Here is a 15,196-nt window from a genome sequence, read left to right as displayed (position 1 = left end):
GGGGCCGGTGGTGGAGAGGAGCCTGGCAGAGCTGGTGGGGATGAGGGCGTGGTCTCCATTATCCCCTGAAGGAGGGAGGCTTGGGGGAGCTCACGGGTGCCCAGGGTGGGCTTGCGGAGGTTCATTTGTTTTCAGCCAGCCATTCATGTGAGGTTTATTAGACCCCCACTGGGGTCAGGAACAGCATGCTAGGTGCTTGGGGAACAAAAGAAGCCCACAGGTGCACCGTCATTGTCCCTTGGTAATCGTCCCACGGACTGCGTGCTGGCCGTGTGGGGTGCTGAGGGGAGGAGGGGCGGGAGGACTCCTGCAGGAGGGGGCTCCCGAACTGAGTCTTGAAGGACAGGAAGGGTTTATTCCTGTCTCCCAGCGTCTCCTGTGTTTTGTGTTGTTCTCTGGCATTCTGGGGACTGAACCCAGGGCCTCACACATGCGAGGCAAGCGCTCTACTGCTGAGCCACGCACTGGTCCTTTCTATTTTATTTTGAGACTGGGTCTCACTAGGTTGCCCAGGCTGGTCTCAAACTTGTGGTCCTCCTGGCTCAACCTCCAAAGCAGCTGGGATTATAGGCATGGCCACCGTACCCAGGTAGATGTCCTTTATTGAGACAGACTCTGAGGCAGGAAGTGGGAGGGCAGCAGGTGGGGAGTGTGCACAGGGGCCGCTCAGGTGGTGGGTGAGTGGGGCTCTTCCCGTGGACACTTGTGCTCGGTGCTGGGGACCCACTGGACAGGGTCAGTAGGCGGCACACGGTTTGCACCTCCAGGGGGCTGGAAGAAGCCCTGGCCCCTCGATGTGTACCTACAGAAAGGTGGTGGCGCAGCCGGCAGGGAGGGCCTGAGGGGCAGGTCTGGCACTGAGCCGTCAGAGGAGCAGGTGGGCGTGAAGAACCCAGTCAGGAGCAAGGGGAGAGCATTCTGGGTCTGACAGCCAGGGAGGATGGAGACACGGGTGCCCTCACCCCGAAAGCAGTTTTCACTTGAAACTGCAAAAGGTCAGGGGAAGACAGGGGACACCAAGCCTGGTGGCTTTGGCAGATGAGTAGCCACCAGAGGACAGGGACAGTTCCTTTCTCACCTGAGAGGGAGTTCATGGCTGGGAAGCCACCAGTCCTTCAGGAGTGACCTTTCTTGACCCCTTTGCTCCCTGTCCTCTGCCGCACTTCCCTAGCTTGTCCCTTCTGAGACAGGGACAGAGCCTGCTTCCCTGGGCGGCCAGGTGCAGGGCTGACGTGGGTGCTGCACAGGGCGCTGGGTGGCTGTACTCCTGCAGACGGCAGCAGGAGCCCCTCGGCTGCCCCGTCCAGACAGAACTGCCTGTCTGCTCCACCTGCCGAGGGCCTCTCCGGCAGCCTCCTCCGGCCATCTCCAGCCAGGGCCTGCATCCTGAGGCAGGGCCTGGGCTTGGGGCCCGTGACCTTCCTCTCCTGGATCGCAGATCCTGGCCGAGCGTGCAGTCTCCCTCCGTCTCAGGAGGGTTTTTTGATTTTGTTTTGTTTTGTGGCCCCAGGGGTTGCACCCAGTTGCTATTCCACTAGGCTACATCCCCAGCCCTTTTTATTTGGAAACGATCTGGCAAATTTGCCATTCTGGCCTTGAACTTGCGATCCTGCCTCCGCTTGCCACGTTGCTGGGATAACAGGCGTGCACCCCTGCACCTGGCTTTTGTTAGGTTTTCCTTGCTGGTGGGGATCAGCACTTCGCACTCCTATTGCTCTTTGAATGCGGACAGCTGGAGGCTCGCTGGCCTCGTGCTCTCAGGTGGGAAGCCAGCAGTGCTTCCTGCCTTCAGTGCCTCGGAGGTGCTGCCTCAGTCCCGCAGATACTGTCAGTTTCCTTGAACAAACTGCACAGGTGAGCTGGGCCTGTGACAAGGGATTGGTGAGCACAGACAAGGAGAGAGGTCACTGATATCTGGCCTCATCCCAGGGGAGACAAAATTGGCCCCTGGAAAGTGCCTGGAGTGACCGCCCTCGTCACAGGTCTTGGGTTTGTGTTTTTCTGCTGGGAGTTCCAGGGAGTTGCTTGGCACAGCTGCGCATGCCCAGGAGCATGTCACATGACCCACATCAGGGTGTGCCACTGGCAAGCAGGGAGCCAGCCAGGTGGGGAGCCGGAGGGGACAGTCATTAGTAGGTTAAAGCAGATGTTTACACCACGGGAAGGTCAAGGGTAGAGGCTGGAGGAACAGGGGAGGGAGGCCGTGCCGGGAAGGCGTCCCGTGCACGGTGCGGAGGTCCTGAGTGGCTGCCCACTCCCCAGCCGTGTCCTGTGCCCTGCAGCTGGGCAGGGAGGAACCTGGCCTTGGGCTCCGTGTGGGGCGGGAATGGGGAGGCACGCGCCTTCCTGGCTGGCTGGGCTGTGATTGTTCCAGGATGTGGTGGTGGTTTTCATTTCCTTTCTTCCGCCTAGTGATAACAATGGCGGCTGCTTATGTGCACAGTGGGCCAGCATCCCGGACCCTGCCCTCCATTGCGTCACTTCATCCTCACGCCAACCCGGGAGGCTGGGTGCGAGCCAGGCCGTCCTTTCTGTGGCCACACTGCCATCAGCATGTGGGAGTCGCCTCCACCAGCCCTGGCGCAGGGGCCTGGGCTGGACCCCGAGGCAGGGCCTCTTCTGGAGTCGGGGGTTGTCCTCTGAGGCAGCGGAGCCTGCCGGTGAGCTTCCGCCTTGGTCCCAGGGCCCTGGCTGCCAGTGCTCTCCTGCCCTCCCCGTCCTGGGAGTCACTGTGTGCCTGGGCCTGCGGCCGGGAAGCCTGTCTGGCTGTTCTAAGCCACCCTGACCCTGTAGCCCCAAGAGCTCAGCTGGCTCCTACTTTCTTTAGAGGCTTATAATCGTTTGCATCCCATTGGGAAAATATAGGAAAGCAAAAGTCGCCACAAACCCAGTACCCTCCTCTGCTGTTCACGCTTCGGTGTGTTTTCCATCTTGATATTCTTTTTTTCTCTGTGTAATACTTACTCAGTTAAATTCTGTTCTCACACACTTGCCATGAGCGATGGGGTGAGGGCCGAGGTGAGCAGAGCCAGCAGCTGCCCTGAGGGAGCTCAGATCCAGAGCTGGCTGGGGCCTCTCCTCTGTCCCCGCCTTCTAGCCCTGTGACCTCAGGCACATCACTTAGCCTCCGTGGCTGAATCCCATGTGCGCGGAGGTCGAGGATGGTCATGCAGGGTGGTGAGAGTCTGTTGGGGACCGTGCGAGCACAGGGAGGCCTGGGTGGTGTCGTGTGATCGCTCTGAAGCTCGAGGTCTGGTGGGAGGGGTGCGCGGGACCCCTGGGGCACAGAGTGGAGATTTTTAACTTTGGTGGTGAGGGGAGGGGACATACTGAGCACGTGCTGTATGTGAACTGAACTGTACCCCGAGTCCTGAGATGGCTTTATAATGAGGGGCAGCACTGAGCAAGGGGACCTGGCAGCTGGAGAAGGTATGTGGAGCGCATTTCAGGGAGCACTGAGAACTGAGCTTGGATTTGAAGAGACAGAAAAGGAAAGGGAGGACCCCGTTCCAGGTGGCCACAGCCAGCAGGGCAGGTGGGAGTGCTCGGGGCTCTGTTCTGAGTGACAGGAGGTTTGGAGTCTGAGGTGGGAGGCCGCACAGGCAGCAGGGGCTGCGTGGATCTCTGCGGCCCTGCAGCTCACAGGTGCAGCCCGGGCAGTGGTGTGGGTGGTTGCTCCCTGTCCCCTGGCTGTGGAAAGTGACACCATCTCCCCAGCTTCTTTGTCCTTAAAGCCCCAAGAAGGGGAGAGAGGAGGAGGCTTGGCAGGTCCGAGTGTTCCCACATTCTCCCGTGTTCCTCACCGTGTGTGGGAGATGAGCGTCATCCCCATTTTAAAGGAGAAAACTGAGGCTGCCTTCTCACACTGCATCTTTCCACGGCTCATAGAGGGAAAGACATAGCAAAGCTTCAGTGTTTGCAGAGGCCTGCAGTCATGGTGCACTGAACCTTCACTTCCTTATCTGTAAGAGGGTTGACCAAAATAAAGACGGCTAATGTTTATTGAACATTTACTATCTGCATGTGCTACTGCTAGGCACTGTTATTAAGTCTCCGTGATACAGATGAGGAAACCTAGACCCAGAGAGGTTAAGTGACCTACCTGAGGTCATGCAGCTGGTTAGTGGTAAGACCAGAACTTGAACTCAGTCTGGTTCTAGACCTGCACTGTGCTCTCAGTGCACCTGCCTTGTATGCTTTTGTGAGAAATAAGTAAGGCAATTGTATTAAGTGCCGAGCTCAGGAATTATTGCATAGTAGGTTGTCAGTAAATATCTCAAGTGTAATGACAGTAGTTCTCCCTTATTCGACAGGGGATACATTCCAAGAACCCCAGTAGTTGCCTGAAACCAAGGACAGTACCAAAAACTATATATTCAGTGCTTTAGGGCTTCCCTTTGGCATTTCCAAATGGCCAGCGTTACTACTCGTGCACCTTCCAGCTGTCAGTGAGTAAGCCAGGATCATTTGAATGCAAGCAGTGCAGTGCAGGGACCACTGATCTGGCTGCTGAGATGGCTAGTAAGTGACTAACGAGTGGGTAACGTATACATGTGGACAAGGGAATGAATTCACACCCTGGTTAGGACATACCTGGAGGGCATGACGCTTCATCTTGCTGCTCACAATGGCATGCAAGTTATAACTTCTGGATTATTTATTTCTAGAACTTTTCCTGTAATGTTTGGACTACAATCCCCAGAACTATGGGAAGTGAGAAGTCAAACAAGGGACTCGTTTCTGGGGCTCCCCCTACCAGGGCTCTTTGGGAAGCCAGTGCCAGCAGGAAGCAGGGAATGGGTCAGATGCTCACTGCCCTTGTCCCCAAAAGAGCGCAATGAGATCTGGTTCCCTTTTGGTGTCTAGTGGGGAGGGGACACTGACTTTGCTTCTAGGATTAAAATGTTGACCTCTTTGCCAAAAACTTGTCTCTGTATCTTGCGAAAGAGAAGCCCTTGCGTGCCAAAGCCTTCCTGCCACAGCATGCGTATGCACATCTGCTGTCCCATTTGACCACTGATGAGGAAACTGAGTCTGTCAGGGACTGGGTCAGGGAGCGGGGGCTTAAGGTCACTGTGCATCTGGGTCTCCAGCCTGGCCCCGAGGGCTCCAGAACTTCCTGTTAGACCTTCTGACTTCCTGCTCAGTGCTGTTTCTCTCTGTCTCCTCATTTTTAGGTCCCTACAGGCCCAGAATCAAGGGACACCTGGTGGGGGCCACAGGTGCCTGTGCAGGACGCTGCTGCGTTGGTGAGGTGGGCATGGGAGACAGAGCCCAGCTGACTAGAGACCCCGTTCTCTTCCAGACTGAGGGGGCAGGTGGCGGGTCCTCCCAACCTGCCCCACAGAAGATGCAGTTCTTCGGCCGCCTGGTCAATACCCTCACTAGCGTCACCAACCTGTTCTCTAACCCATTCCGGGTGAAGGAGGTGGCTGTGGCGGACTACGCCTCGAGCGATCGGGTTCGGGAAGAAGGGCAGCTGGTCCTGTTCCAGAACACTCCCAGTCGCACCTGGGACTGCATCCTGGTCAACCCCAGGCACTCGCAGAATGGCTTCCGGTGGGTGATGAGTGGGGACACCCACACCTCTCCTTCCTTGGACTCCAGTGCTCAGACTGGAGCTGCTGTGCATGTGGGGTCTCCAGCTGAGGGCTCTGGGAGCAGAGGGGGAGGGGAGGCTTCCTTCCTTCCACACCTTGGGACTGGGGAGGGGAGCCTGGGTCATTCCTGTCTGGAGGCCTGACCCTTGCAGATGGAGGGAAGGGGAAGGAAGGGGGAGGCTGAGAAGGGCCGAGTCAGGTAAGGTCCTCCCGTGTGACCTTTACCCCTGGGACTTTACAGGCATGACCAGGGGCTGGCCAGGATTGGTTCTGGGGCCTGTGAGGGCTTGCCAGAGCTGTGCCTTCGCAGGCATGTTGGAACTCTGCTGGGCTAGGAGGGCAGGGAGGAAGTCAGCACGGGCCAGGGCATGGCCAGCAGTGGACTGGCCGCAGGGGAAGGCGGAGCCAGGTCTCTGGCAGCAGGAGCCGGCAGACCGGCGTGGAGGTTGCTGCTAGCTCCTTTTCTCTTGTCTGTCTGTCTGACGGTCCCACATCTGTCCATTCAGCGTGCACTGAGCTCTTGCAGTGTCTCAGTCCTAGGCTGAGGCCAGGCCCCAGGGGGCCTGTGAGGTGACAACGTGCCTTTAAGGAATGTGCGGAGCAGGGGTGCCTCGTGCACACAGGCATTTCGACACTGACACCCTGTTGGGGGAGCGAGGAGCTTCCTGGCGGGTTGAGCCCAGGGAATAGTGGGGCAGAAGAAGCGACCACTTCCTAATGGGCTGGCCAGAGCCTTCAGAGCTGCTCTGGAAGGATGAAGAGGAGCTTGTCCTGCGTGACAGGCAGCTGTGGACGCGGGAGGTGTGCAGGCTGAGCTGCAGGCAGGGCCCTGGGCTGGCTCCAGGGCTTCAGTGAGGTGTGAGGCTTGGGGTCAGCTGGGTTCATTCTGGTCGAGGAGGTGTGGCATCAGGAGTCTCAGAGCGGCCAGCTGGGGGCCAGGGGCCAGCTGACCAGAGAACAGGGCCAGTATCACAGTTCCGCCCAGTCAGGTGAAAATTCAGAACCTGGCTCCATGAGGAAACTCGTGGTCCCCACAGCCGGTGCTGTTCCAACGCTGGTAGCAGAGCGGTCCAGATGCGGAGTGTGCGGGGCTGGCACCTTCTGCTGGCCACCATCAAGGCCGAGGATGGGACAGGCTTGCCCCGCAGTGCAGGCTGCTGGGAAGACACAGCCGAGCAGGGCAGCGCGTCCACTCCACAGGGATCACTGGAACGGGCCCCGGGGGCCTCTGTCCTCCATGTGCAGGAACACAGTCACCTCAGGAAGCCTGAGCTTCTGTCCCAGGCACTCCGCAACCCGGGGCGATTCAGTCCTTGTTGACAGCTGTTGACTGCGCTGATAAGTCATCTATGCTTTTTCTTTTTTGCTGCTGCTTTCCGTGCTGGGATGGAACCCAGGGCCTTGTGCACACTAGGCAAGCGCTCTCCCACTGAGCCGCATCCTAGCCCCTGCTCTTAACCAGGGCCTTTAGAGTTTCCAGAATGCGTTCACGTGTTACCGTAGCACCAGCTCCACCAACCCACTGGGCTAGGCCAGGAAGGCAGTATCCCATCTTACAGGTGGGGAAACTGAGGCTGGGGTGGTAAGCGACTCATCCAGCGCGGCCCAGGCAGCAGCGAGAAGGCGGAGCTGCGTCTTCCTCTCCTAGCCCCGTCCTCTCTGCGCTGCTGTGCTGCTTCACGTATTTAGCTGCAATAAGGAGCACTGGCCGGTTTCAAGCTAAGCATGCTGACTCCCCTCTTAACTCCTGCATCCCTCCCTTAGCTCTGGAGTCTTCCATCTCCTTCCGTCTGCTTCCATCTCAGCCAGTGGCAGCACCGTCCATTTCCGTGGTTGTACGATCCAGAAACCCTGGCATGGTCCTTGGTCACTGCTGGGTTCTGGAGAGGTTCCTCCTAGGTATGGCTTGAGTTTGCTGCTGCTTCTCTGTCAGTTACGCTTGTGTTCAGATGAGTGATAGAAAGCCCAGCGTGATGGTGGCCACACGATAGAACTGTAGTTCTCTCCCAATTGGGAGCCGTGGCGGCTGGTGTAGCTGCTCTGCTCCTCAGAGGCCTCAGGGACCCGGGCTCCTGTCTTGTCATTCCACCATGTGTGGCCATTCTCTGGGTCACCTTTCGTCCCATTTGGCTGTACCAGATCCACTCACCACATCTTTTACGGCCAGCACAAAGGCAGAAGGACATTCTCCCTCTTTTCTCTTTATTTTTTGGGTACTGGGAACTGAACCCAGGGTCGCAGAACCTCTGAGCTGCACCCCCAGCCTTTATTTTTATTTTGAGATAAGATCTTGTTAAGTTGCCCAGGCTGACCTCAAACTTGAGACTTCCTGCCCAGCTTCGGGGTAGCTGGATTCCAGGTGTGCCCCTCCATGCCCAGCCACTTGCTCTTTAGGGACAGTTCTTAGAAGTTGCACACGTTCCTTGAACTTGAACCCCACTGACCAGAAGGAGTCCCTGCACAGCTGACTGCCAGGAGGCTGAGAGGCAAGACCGCGTGCGCCAGCCTCAGACCAGGTGTTGCTTTGCTGCCGGCTCTTCCAGGCCACGGGTGTGGTGCAGGCGGATGCTGCTGCTCGGGCCTTCCAGCCGTGGCCGTGGCCGTGTCTTGCTGTGCCCCCTCCTCTGCCAGGCTGCTGTCAGAGCCGCCTTTCCTGAGGCAGTCTGTTGTGTGGCTCCCGCCTCGCCCTCTGCGCATGTCAGGTGCCCAGCCTGGCTCACAGGCCCTGTGTGCGGGCCTCTGTTCGCTGCTCTCGGCTCTTGCCACCTTGTGCTGCTGACCTTGGCTCCAGCCCTTATGTGGCCTTTCTTTGTCTTGCTTCTGCTTGCCCTTCCCTGCCCTTCAGGCTAGAGCGGGTGCTTCTGCTGTGTCCTTGAGCTGTCCCTGCACTGGGACACCATGTCTTGAATACCATGGTGTCCCCAGCACCCAGCAGGTTTGTGGAATGGATGAAAGCAACGTATTTATTCATCTTTAACTGTACTTCCCAAGGCCAGCGTGTGCTGGTCCCTCTCTCAGAGGGTGGACAAGTGTGGATTCAGGGAGTACAGGGGGCGCTGAGAGGCAGGAGGCAGTGGGGGAGGTGGCAGCATGGGCTGCAGAAGTTCAGGATATGAAGAGTTGCAGACATGGTAACACCAAGGCCGCGAGTGTGACCTGGGAGTGCGGGCTGTGTGGGGACTTGGAGGAGGGGTCAGGGCACTCACTGCACCCTGGGTTCTCATTGAGTAATGTTCTGTTGCTGTCATCAAATACCCCAAGCTAGGTACTTATAAACAAAAGAGGCTTATTTAGCTCACAGTTTTGGAGACTCAAAGTCTAAGATTGGCGACCCTGTCTTGGCCTGTATGAGGGCCCCCTCGGTTGTGTCATGAGATGGCAGGTGGCATCATGGTGGGAGTGCGTGGGTGAGATCACATGGTGAGACAGGAAGCCACAGGGTGGGGAGGGGCCGTCTTGTTCTTTTTTTAACTCGCTCGGGAGAATAACTGCAAGGCCAGCGTTAAGGCCTTCTAAGGGCAGTGACCCCAGTGACTCTTACTCCCACTCTTAAGGAGTCCAGCACCACTTAATGCCACCATAGTGGGGACCCAGGCTCAAGCTTATGAACCCTGTGGGGGGCACGCTCTGGCGGCCACAGTCATTGCTGTGCCCCGAACACCTCGGGTTTTCGGAGAAGGCCGGCCCGCCAGCGCCCTCTTCCAAGGAGTGGGGTGCTGTCTCTTAGAGATCTGTCTCCCCCTTGATTTCCCTGAAGGGCTTTGGGCCTCCCCAGAGTGGCTCAGGTGAGTCATGTTGAGGTCCCGCGTCCTCAGGCGGAGGTTGCTGCCGTTGGCCATCAGGAGCAGCCTGGGATGGGGGATGGGGTCAGGCTGCATCCGGATCCTCAGGTCACATTCCCTGAGGCCTGTGAGCCCCACAGTGCCCCTTCCTGGGGGAGGAGATGGGTACCCTCACAGAGCACAGCGTCTGGTTTAGGAGCTGGCTCTGGCCTGAGCTCGCCTTGCCTCCCCGGCGCTCTCCCGACTCCCCGAACGCCCGCGGTGTGCAGAGAAGGCCTGCCCTGCCAGCGCCCAATCCCAGGGTGGCTCTTCCAAGGGGCGGTCATCCCCAGGAGGGGACGTTGCTGCCACCCCTCTCTCAGAGCCCGCGGCCTCAGGACCCTCCTGAGGTCGCACAGCTGGTCCAGCCCAGCTCTCCACAGCAGCGTTCACTCTGGAGCCACCCTCTCATCCCAGGGCCCCCTGCTTGACCTGTGGCGCTGCCTGGGCTTCCGCTGCGAGCCCCTGGGCCGTCGCTCGCCATGTTAGGATGGCGCTGGTGCTGCTGTTGTTTGACTGACCGTCGCGCGGGCACGCGCCGCGGCCGCCGTGTGTGGTGGAAGCCCTCGGGGAGGGTGATCACGTGTGGGATAGGTGGTCTTGGTCTCCCTGAGGACTGACTTTCGGGCCCCCTGGACAGGACTTCGCCACAGAACTGGTGAAGCCTCTTGCAGGCAGGTGGCCTGTGTCCCTCCATGGGCCCTGGCTCTGCTCCTCCTGCCCCTGTGCAGTCACAGCCCGTCTGTAGGAGCAGAGCTGAAAGCAGCAGGTCTCCTTCCTCTGTCGGTCGCACCCCACGGTCCCTCCCGCATGCTCTCTTCTCTCTGGCGCGCTGGCGATTGCCGTCTCCCCAGCCTGGGAGAGGCCACCAGCCTTCCTGCCGCCTGGCCTCACTTCCAGATCTTGGGGTGAGCTGCAGGTGCCCCGCTCTCCAAGCCGCCTGCCTGCCCCTCTAGCCCCTCCATCCTGCACCCCCACGCTGTGCCAGCAGATGACCTTGGTGACCTCAGTGTCCCATAAGAGGAGGGCCATGAGCTGCCTCTGGACCTGTGTCCTGCCCTCCCTGTGGCCCCGAGGTGCTCTGTCCATCCACTCCGGCCACGGACCCCCAGCCACTTCATGGCCTCGTTTCAGCAGACCCCACGCAACCCTCTAGCGTCTCCTTAGGTATTTTCTACTATGGACTGAACATTTGTGTCCCTCCAGAACTCCTATGTGGCTTCCCCAATCCCCAGAGTGGTGGCATTTGGAGGGGGCCTGGGAGGTGATCAGTCATGAGGGAGAGGTCCTGGGAATGCAGTCGGTGTCCTCTGAAGAGACATGAGAGATGCAGTCTCTCTGCCACGTGAGGACATGGCAAGCAGGCCATGCCTGCACTCTAGAAAGAGGGCCCTCCTCAGGAGCCCACCAGCGGCACCTTGACCTTGGACTTCCACCTCCAGAACCGTGCTTCGAGTCCCTGGTCTGTCGTGGGGTCTGGCAGCCTCCACTGAAGGCTTGTCCGTTTCTGTGCAATGTGCTTTTTTTCTTTAAAGATCTTTCTTGATACCGCTTTCCCTCCAGCACCTGCCTAGATTTAACTGCTTAGTCTTTTCTTCCTATTGCCTCTCCTTAAATTTTTTGTGGCTTGGTGGTAGAGCGCTTGCCTGGCACATTTGAGGCCCCGGGCCCCATCCCTAGCACCTCACACACACAAGAAAAAAATATAGTGGAATATAACACAATATGGAAAAGTATATATAGCTCAATGACTTATCAGACTCCCCTGTAACCACCACCATGTCAAGAAACAGAACTTTGCTGTAGCCCCAACGTCTTCCTTTCCCACCCCCAGAGAAAAGTAACCATAACCTGACCTTGACGTTAAGAGCTCTTGTGTTTGGCCTCTTTGCTCCACACTTTGTTGGTGAGATGTGTGTGTGTTGATTAGGCCATGTGAGTCATGTTCGTTGTGTAGGATTCCACTGTACAGCCGTCCCTTGAGGTTAGTGCCTAGTGACACCGTAGTCATCCTGGTGTGTGTGAGTACACTCTGATGTTTACACAGCGGCACAATTCTCACACGTAGCCCTGTTGTGAAGTGGCACGTGATTGTACATCACAATTTACTCCTTCTGCTGTTGATGGAAATTTGGATTGTTTTGGGGCATGAAGAATGCGTGCATTTCTACACAGCAGTTTTCTGGGTAGATCATAGGCCATATCAACTTCAACTTCAGCAAGTAACACACATTTGATTTTCTTTCCTTTGTTTTGTGGTACTGGGGATTGAACCCAGAGTTGCTCTGTCACTGAGCTATATCCCCAGCCTTTTTATTTTGTTTTGAGATAGGATCTGACTCAGTTGCTGAGGCTGGCCTCAAATTTGTGAGCCTCTTGTCTCAGCCTCCTGAGGAATTAGAGTCATGTGCCACTGCACTCAATTTATAGAGCTACTTGAACCTATATCTTGATGTCTTTCATCAGTTTTGGAATATTATCAGTCAATATTTTTATTGCTTCTGTTCTCTCTCCTCTCCTTTTGGGATTCTAATTGCACGTATATTAGATCTTTATACTGTTTTCTATCTCTTTTAATCATTTTAATGTATTATCCCTCTTTTTTCTCCTTGTGCTGCATTTGTACACTTTTTTTGTTTGTGTTGGTTTTGCAGTGCTGGGGATCAAACTTGGCCTCATGCATGCCAGGCAAACACTACCAACGAGCCACACCCAGCCCTCCTCGTGCTTTGAAATCTCTTCTACCAACCTGTCTCATGGTCTCTTTCAAAACTATATTTAGACTTTTAGACCCACCTGTGGAATTCTGAATTTCAATTACTGTATTTTTCCAGAATAAAATGTCCACTTAATTCTTTTTTAGTTTATCTTAACTTTTATTTTCTTGAATATATAAAAAATTTAAAGTCTTTATTTGATAGCCCTGGATCATGGTGGTTTCTGATTCCCTTGTTTTTTCTTCTTGTGCATCTTTGGTTGTTCATTTCTGGTTTTTAGCACACCTGGTAATTTCCGTTTTCGTGGTGGATATTGTGTCTGAAAATGGCAGTGGCCGTGGCGGTATTATCAGGTATTATCATCCTTAGAGGATTTCTTTAAGTTGCATTCCAGCTGTGTTAAGGTTGGCCTGTCTCTCGGGTTTGCACTCCTAAGTCACGACCTTTACTCTAGTGGGCAGCAGTTCTGAAGACTCAGCTGACAGTCTGTTTTTCCAGGGTCTGTTTTTCCTTCTACCTTGGTGGTGGGATGTTTCCCTGGTACTGAAAAACTGCCAGAGTTTCTTCTCGACTCTCTCTCCTCCTTGTTGCTGTTTTCTGTTTGGTGTCTTAACTTATGCTCTGCATAGTTCAGGAGGGAACATCATGTGCAGAATTTTGGGCTCACTTCTCTGTGATTCCCTCAAGTCCTGACCACCGGGAACGTGGATGCCAGCCTTTGCCCATCCTGGGAAGAGTGCCAGAAGCACCGGGCTGTAGGCTACACTTGGCGTTCAGACTGTACCATGGACCCCAGTGGCCGAAGTGAAAATGTAAACAGGTGGCGCTTAGCTCTGTGGGCTTCTTTCTTTTAAATCTTGGCCCTACACATCTTGCCTGCTGGTTTCTCTCTAGTCTTCAGGTAACTGTATGAATTCAGTCCTGCCTTTGGACTTGCTGCACTAAGGTTGACCTCTGTGTCATGGCCAGAGGCAGAAGTTCTTTCCTCAAGTTTGATAGGCAGTATTTGCATTATCTTTGAATCAAGATATTTCCTAAACTTCACCATGACCTGTTCTTTGAACCACAGATAATTTATGTATATCTTGCTTAATATTTAAACACGGTACTGTTCGTAGCTATTTTTTTGCTGTTGATTTCTAGCTTAATTGCACTGTGGCCAGAGAACATAGTCTAAATATTTTCAGGTCTTTGAAATGTGTTCAGATTTGCTTTATGGCCAGCATGAGCCCAGCATTTATAATTTTTATATGTGTCTGATTGAAAAGAACATGCTTTCTGTGGTGGGTGGGATCCCTGTTTTATGTATGTTCTGTGGTCTGCCAGGTCGGCTCCCCCGTGGGAGTGTTAAAACCGGTCCCTGGTGTGAGGGTATTTAAGGGGTGAAGCTTTGGGAGGTGGCAAGGCTCATGAATGGAGTTGGTGCCATTGTCGAAGAGTCTTGAAGGAGCCTGATTCCACAGCGCGGGGACACAGGCCCTCCCCATGCACACAGACTGCTGGCACCTTCGTCTTGAACTTCCCACTTCCAAAAGTGCCAGTAGTAATTTTTGTTGTTTTTAAATTACTCAGTCTATATTTTGTCATAGCGGGCCAAATGGACAAAGACGGCATGCCCATTAGGTCGAGTTTGCTAACTATTCTGCATCCAGGAGGGTTTTCTTTGTCTACTTGTTTTGTAAGTCATTACAGGATATTTAAGTATCTTGCTTTGGAGTTTTTCCCTCTTTTTTTGGTACTGGGGATTCAACTCAGGGGCCCTCGACCACTGAGCCACATCCCCAGCCCTATTTTGTATCTTATTTAGAGACAGGCTTACCCAGTTGCTTAGTGCCTCGCTTTTTGCTGAGGCTGGCTTTGAACTCGAGATCATCCAGTCTCACCCTCCCAAGCTGCTGGGATTACATGGAGTTTTCTTATGAGGTTCACATTAATTTATAGGTGTCTTGCTCTCCTGGTGGATTGTGATGTCCTCTGATTCTGTAGTGCTTTGTGCCCTAGGTTCCACCTTGCCTGATATTGAGGCGTCCCTGGCTTTCTCTTGGATTGTGTTTATGTATTTCCTTATACTTCTAATTTTGCCAAAAGTGTGTTGTAGTTTTTCTGTTATTCAGTCTTTTATTCCTTATACTTTAATTGGAGCATTTAGTTTATTTACACTAAATGTAATCCTGTTATATTGGGGTTTCAATCGCCCATCTTACTCTTTGGTTTCTTTTCTGTTTCACCTATTTTGTTCCTTTTACTTTCTTCTTTCTTGCTTTCTTTTTGTTTTTGGTACTGGGGATTGAACCCAGGGGCACTTAACCACTGCCACATCTCCAGTCCTTTTTTTTTTTTTTTTTTTTTTTTTTTTTTTTTTTAATTTATATTGTAAACAAATGGGATACATGTTTTTCTGTTTGCACATGGAGTAACAGCATACCATTTGCGTAATCATACATTTACATAGGGTAATGATGTTTGATTCATTCTGTTATTTTTCCCTTCCCCCCAACCCTCCCACCCCTCCCACCCCTCTTTTCCCTCTATACAGTCCCTCCTTCCTCCATTCTTGCCCCCCTCCCACCCCCCATTATGTGTCATCATCCGCTTATCAGGGAGATCATTTGTGCTTTTCTTTTTTGAAATTGGAGAATATCATGCTAAGTGAGATAAGCCACTTTGCCTGTAAATGCCATAATTTTATTATTCTTTATAGCTGAGTAATATTCCATTGTATATATATACACCACAGTTTCTTTATCCATTCATCAATTGAAGGATATCTAGGTTGGTTCCACAGTCTGGCTATTGTGAATTGAGCAGCTATGAACATTGATGAGGCTGTATCTCTGTAGTATGCTGGTTTTAAGTCCTTTGGGACTTAGCTGGGTCAAATGGTTGGTCCATTCCAAGTTTTCTAAGGAATCTCCACACTGCTTTCCAGAGTGGCTGCACTAATTTGCAGACCCACCAGCAATGTATGAGTGTACCTTTTTCCCCACATCCTCTCCAACACCTATTGTTGCTTGTATTCTTGATAATCACCATTCTAATTGGGGTGAGATGGAAACTT

General features: G+C 54.0%; 1 protein-coding gene across 11 annotated transcripts in view; it reads left to right on the top strand.

Annotated features, from left to right (window-relative positions):
* Pla2g6 (phospholipase A2 group VI) overlaps nucleotides 1-15,196 on the top strand; it is a 50,068-nt gene that overhangs the window by 4,864 nt on the left and 30,008 nt on the right. For 6 of the 11 annotated variants that reach the window (XM_047549618.1, XM_047549626.1, XM_047549628.1 and 3 more), the window contains exon 2: nucleotides 5,178-5,559. In XM_047549618.1, coding sequence (XP_047405574.1) covers nucleotides 5,261-5,559 — 299 coding nt within the window. In that variant the 5' untranslated portion in view covers nucleotides 5,178-5,260. Of the gene's footprint in view, nucleotides 1-2,088; nucleotides 2,106-5,177; nucleotides 5,560-15,196 lie in introns of those variants that run through there. The other 5 variants (XM_047549621.1, XM_047549622.1, XM_047549623.1 and 2 more) reach the window with 3 other exon arrangements.

This window comes from Sciurus carolinensis, chromosome 4 (assembly GCF_902686445.1).
Source record: "Sciurus carolinensis chromosome 4, mSciCar1.2, whole genome shotgun sequence".
Classification (NCBI taxonomy): domain Eukaryota; kingdom Metazoa; phylum Chordata; class Mammalia; order Rodentia; family Sciuridae; genus Sciurus; species Sciurus carolinensis.
Note: the sequence above shows the minus strand (reverse complement) of the source record. Positions and strands in the feature narration are given on the sequence as shown.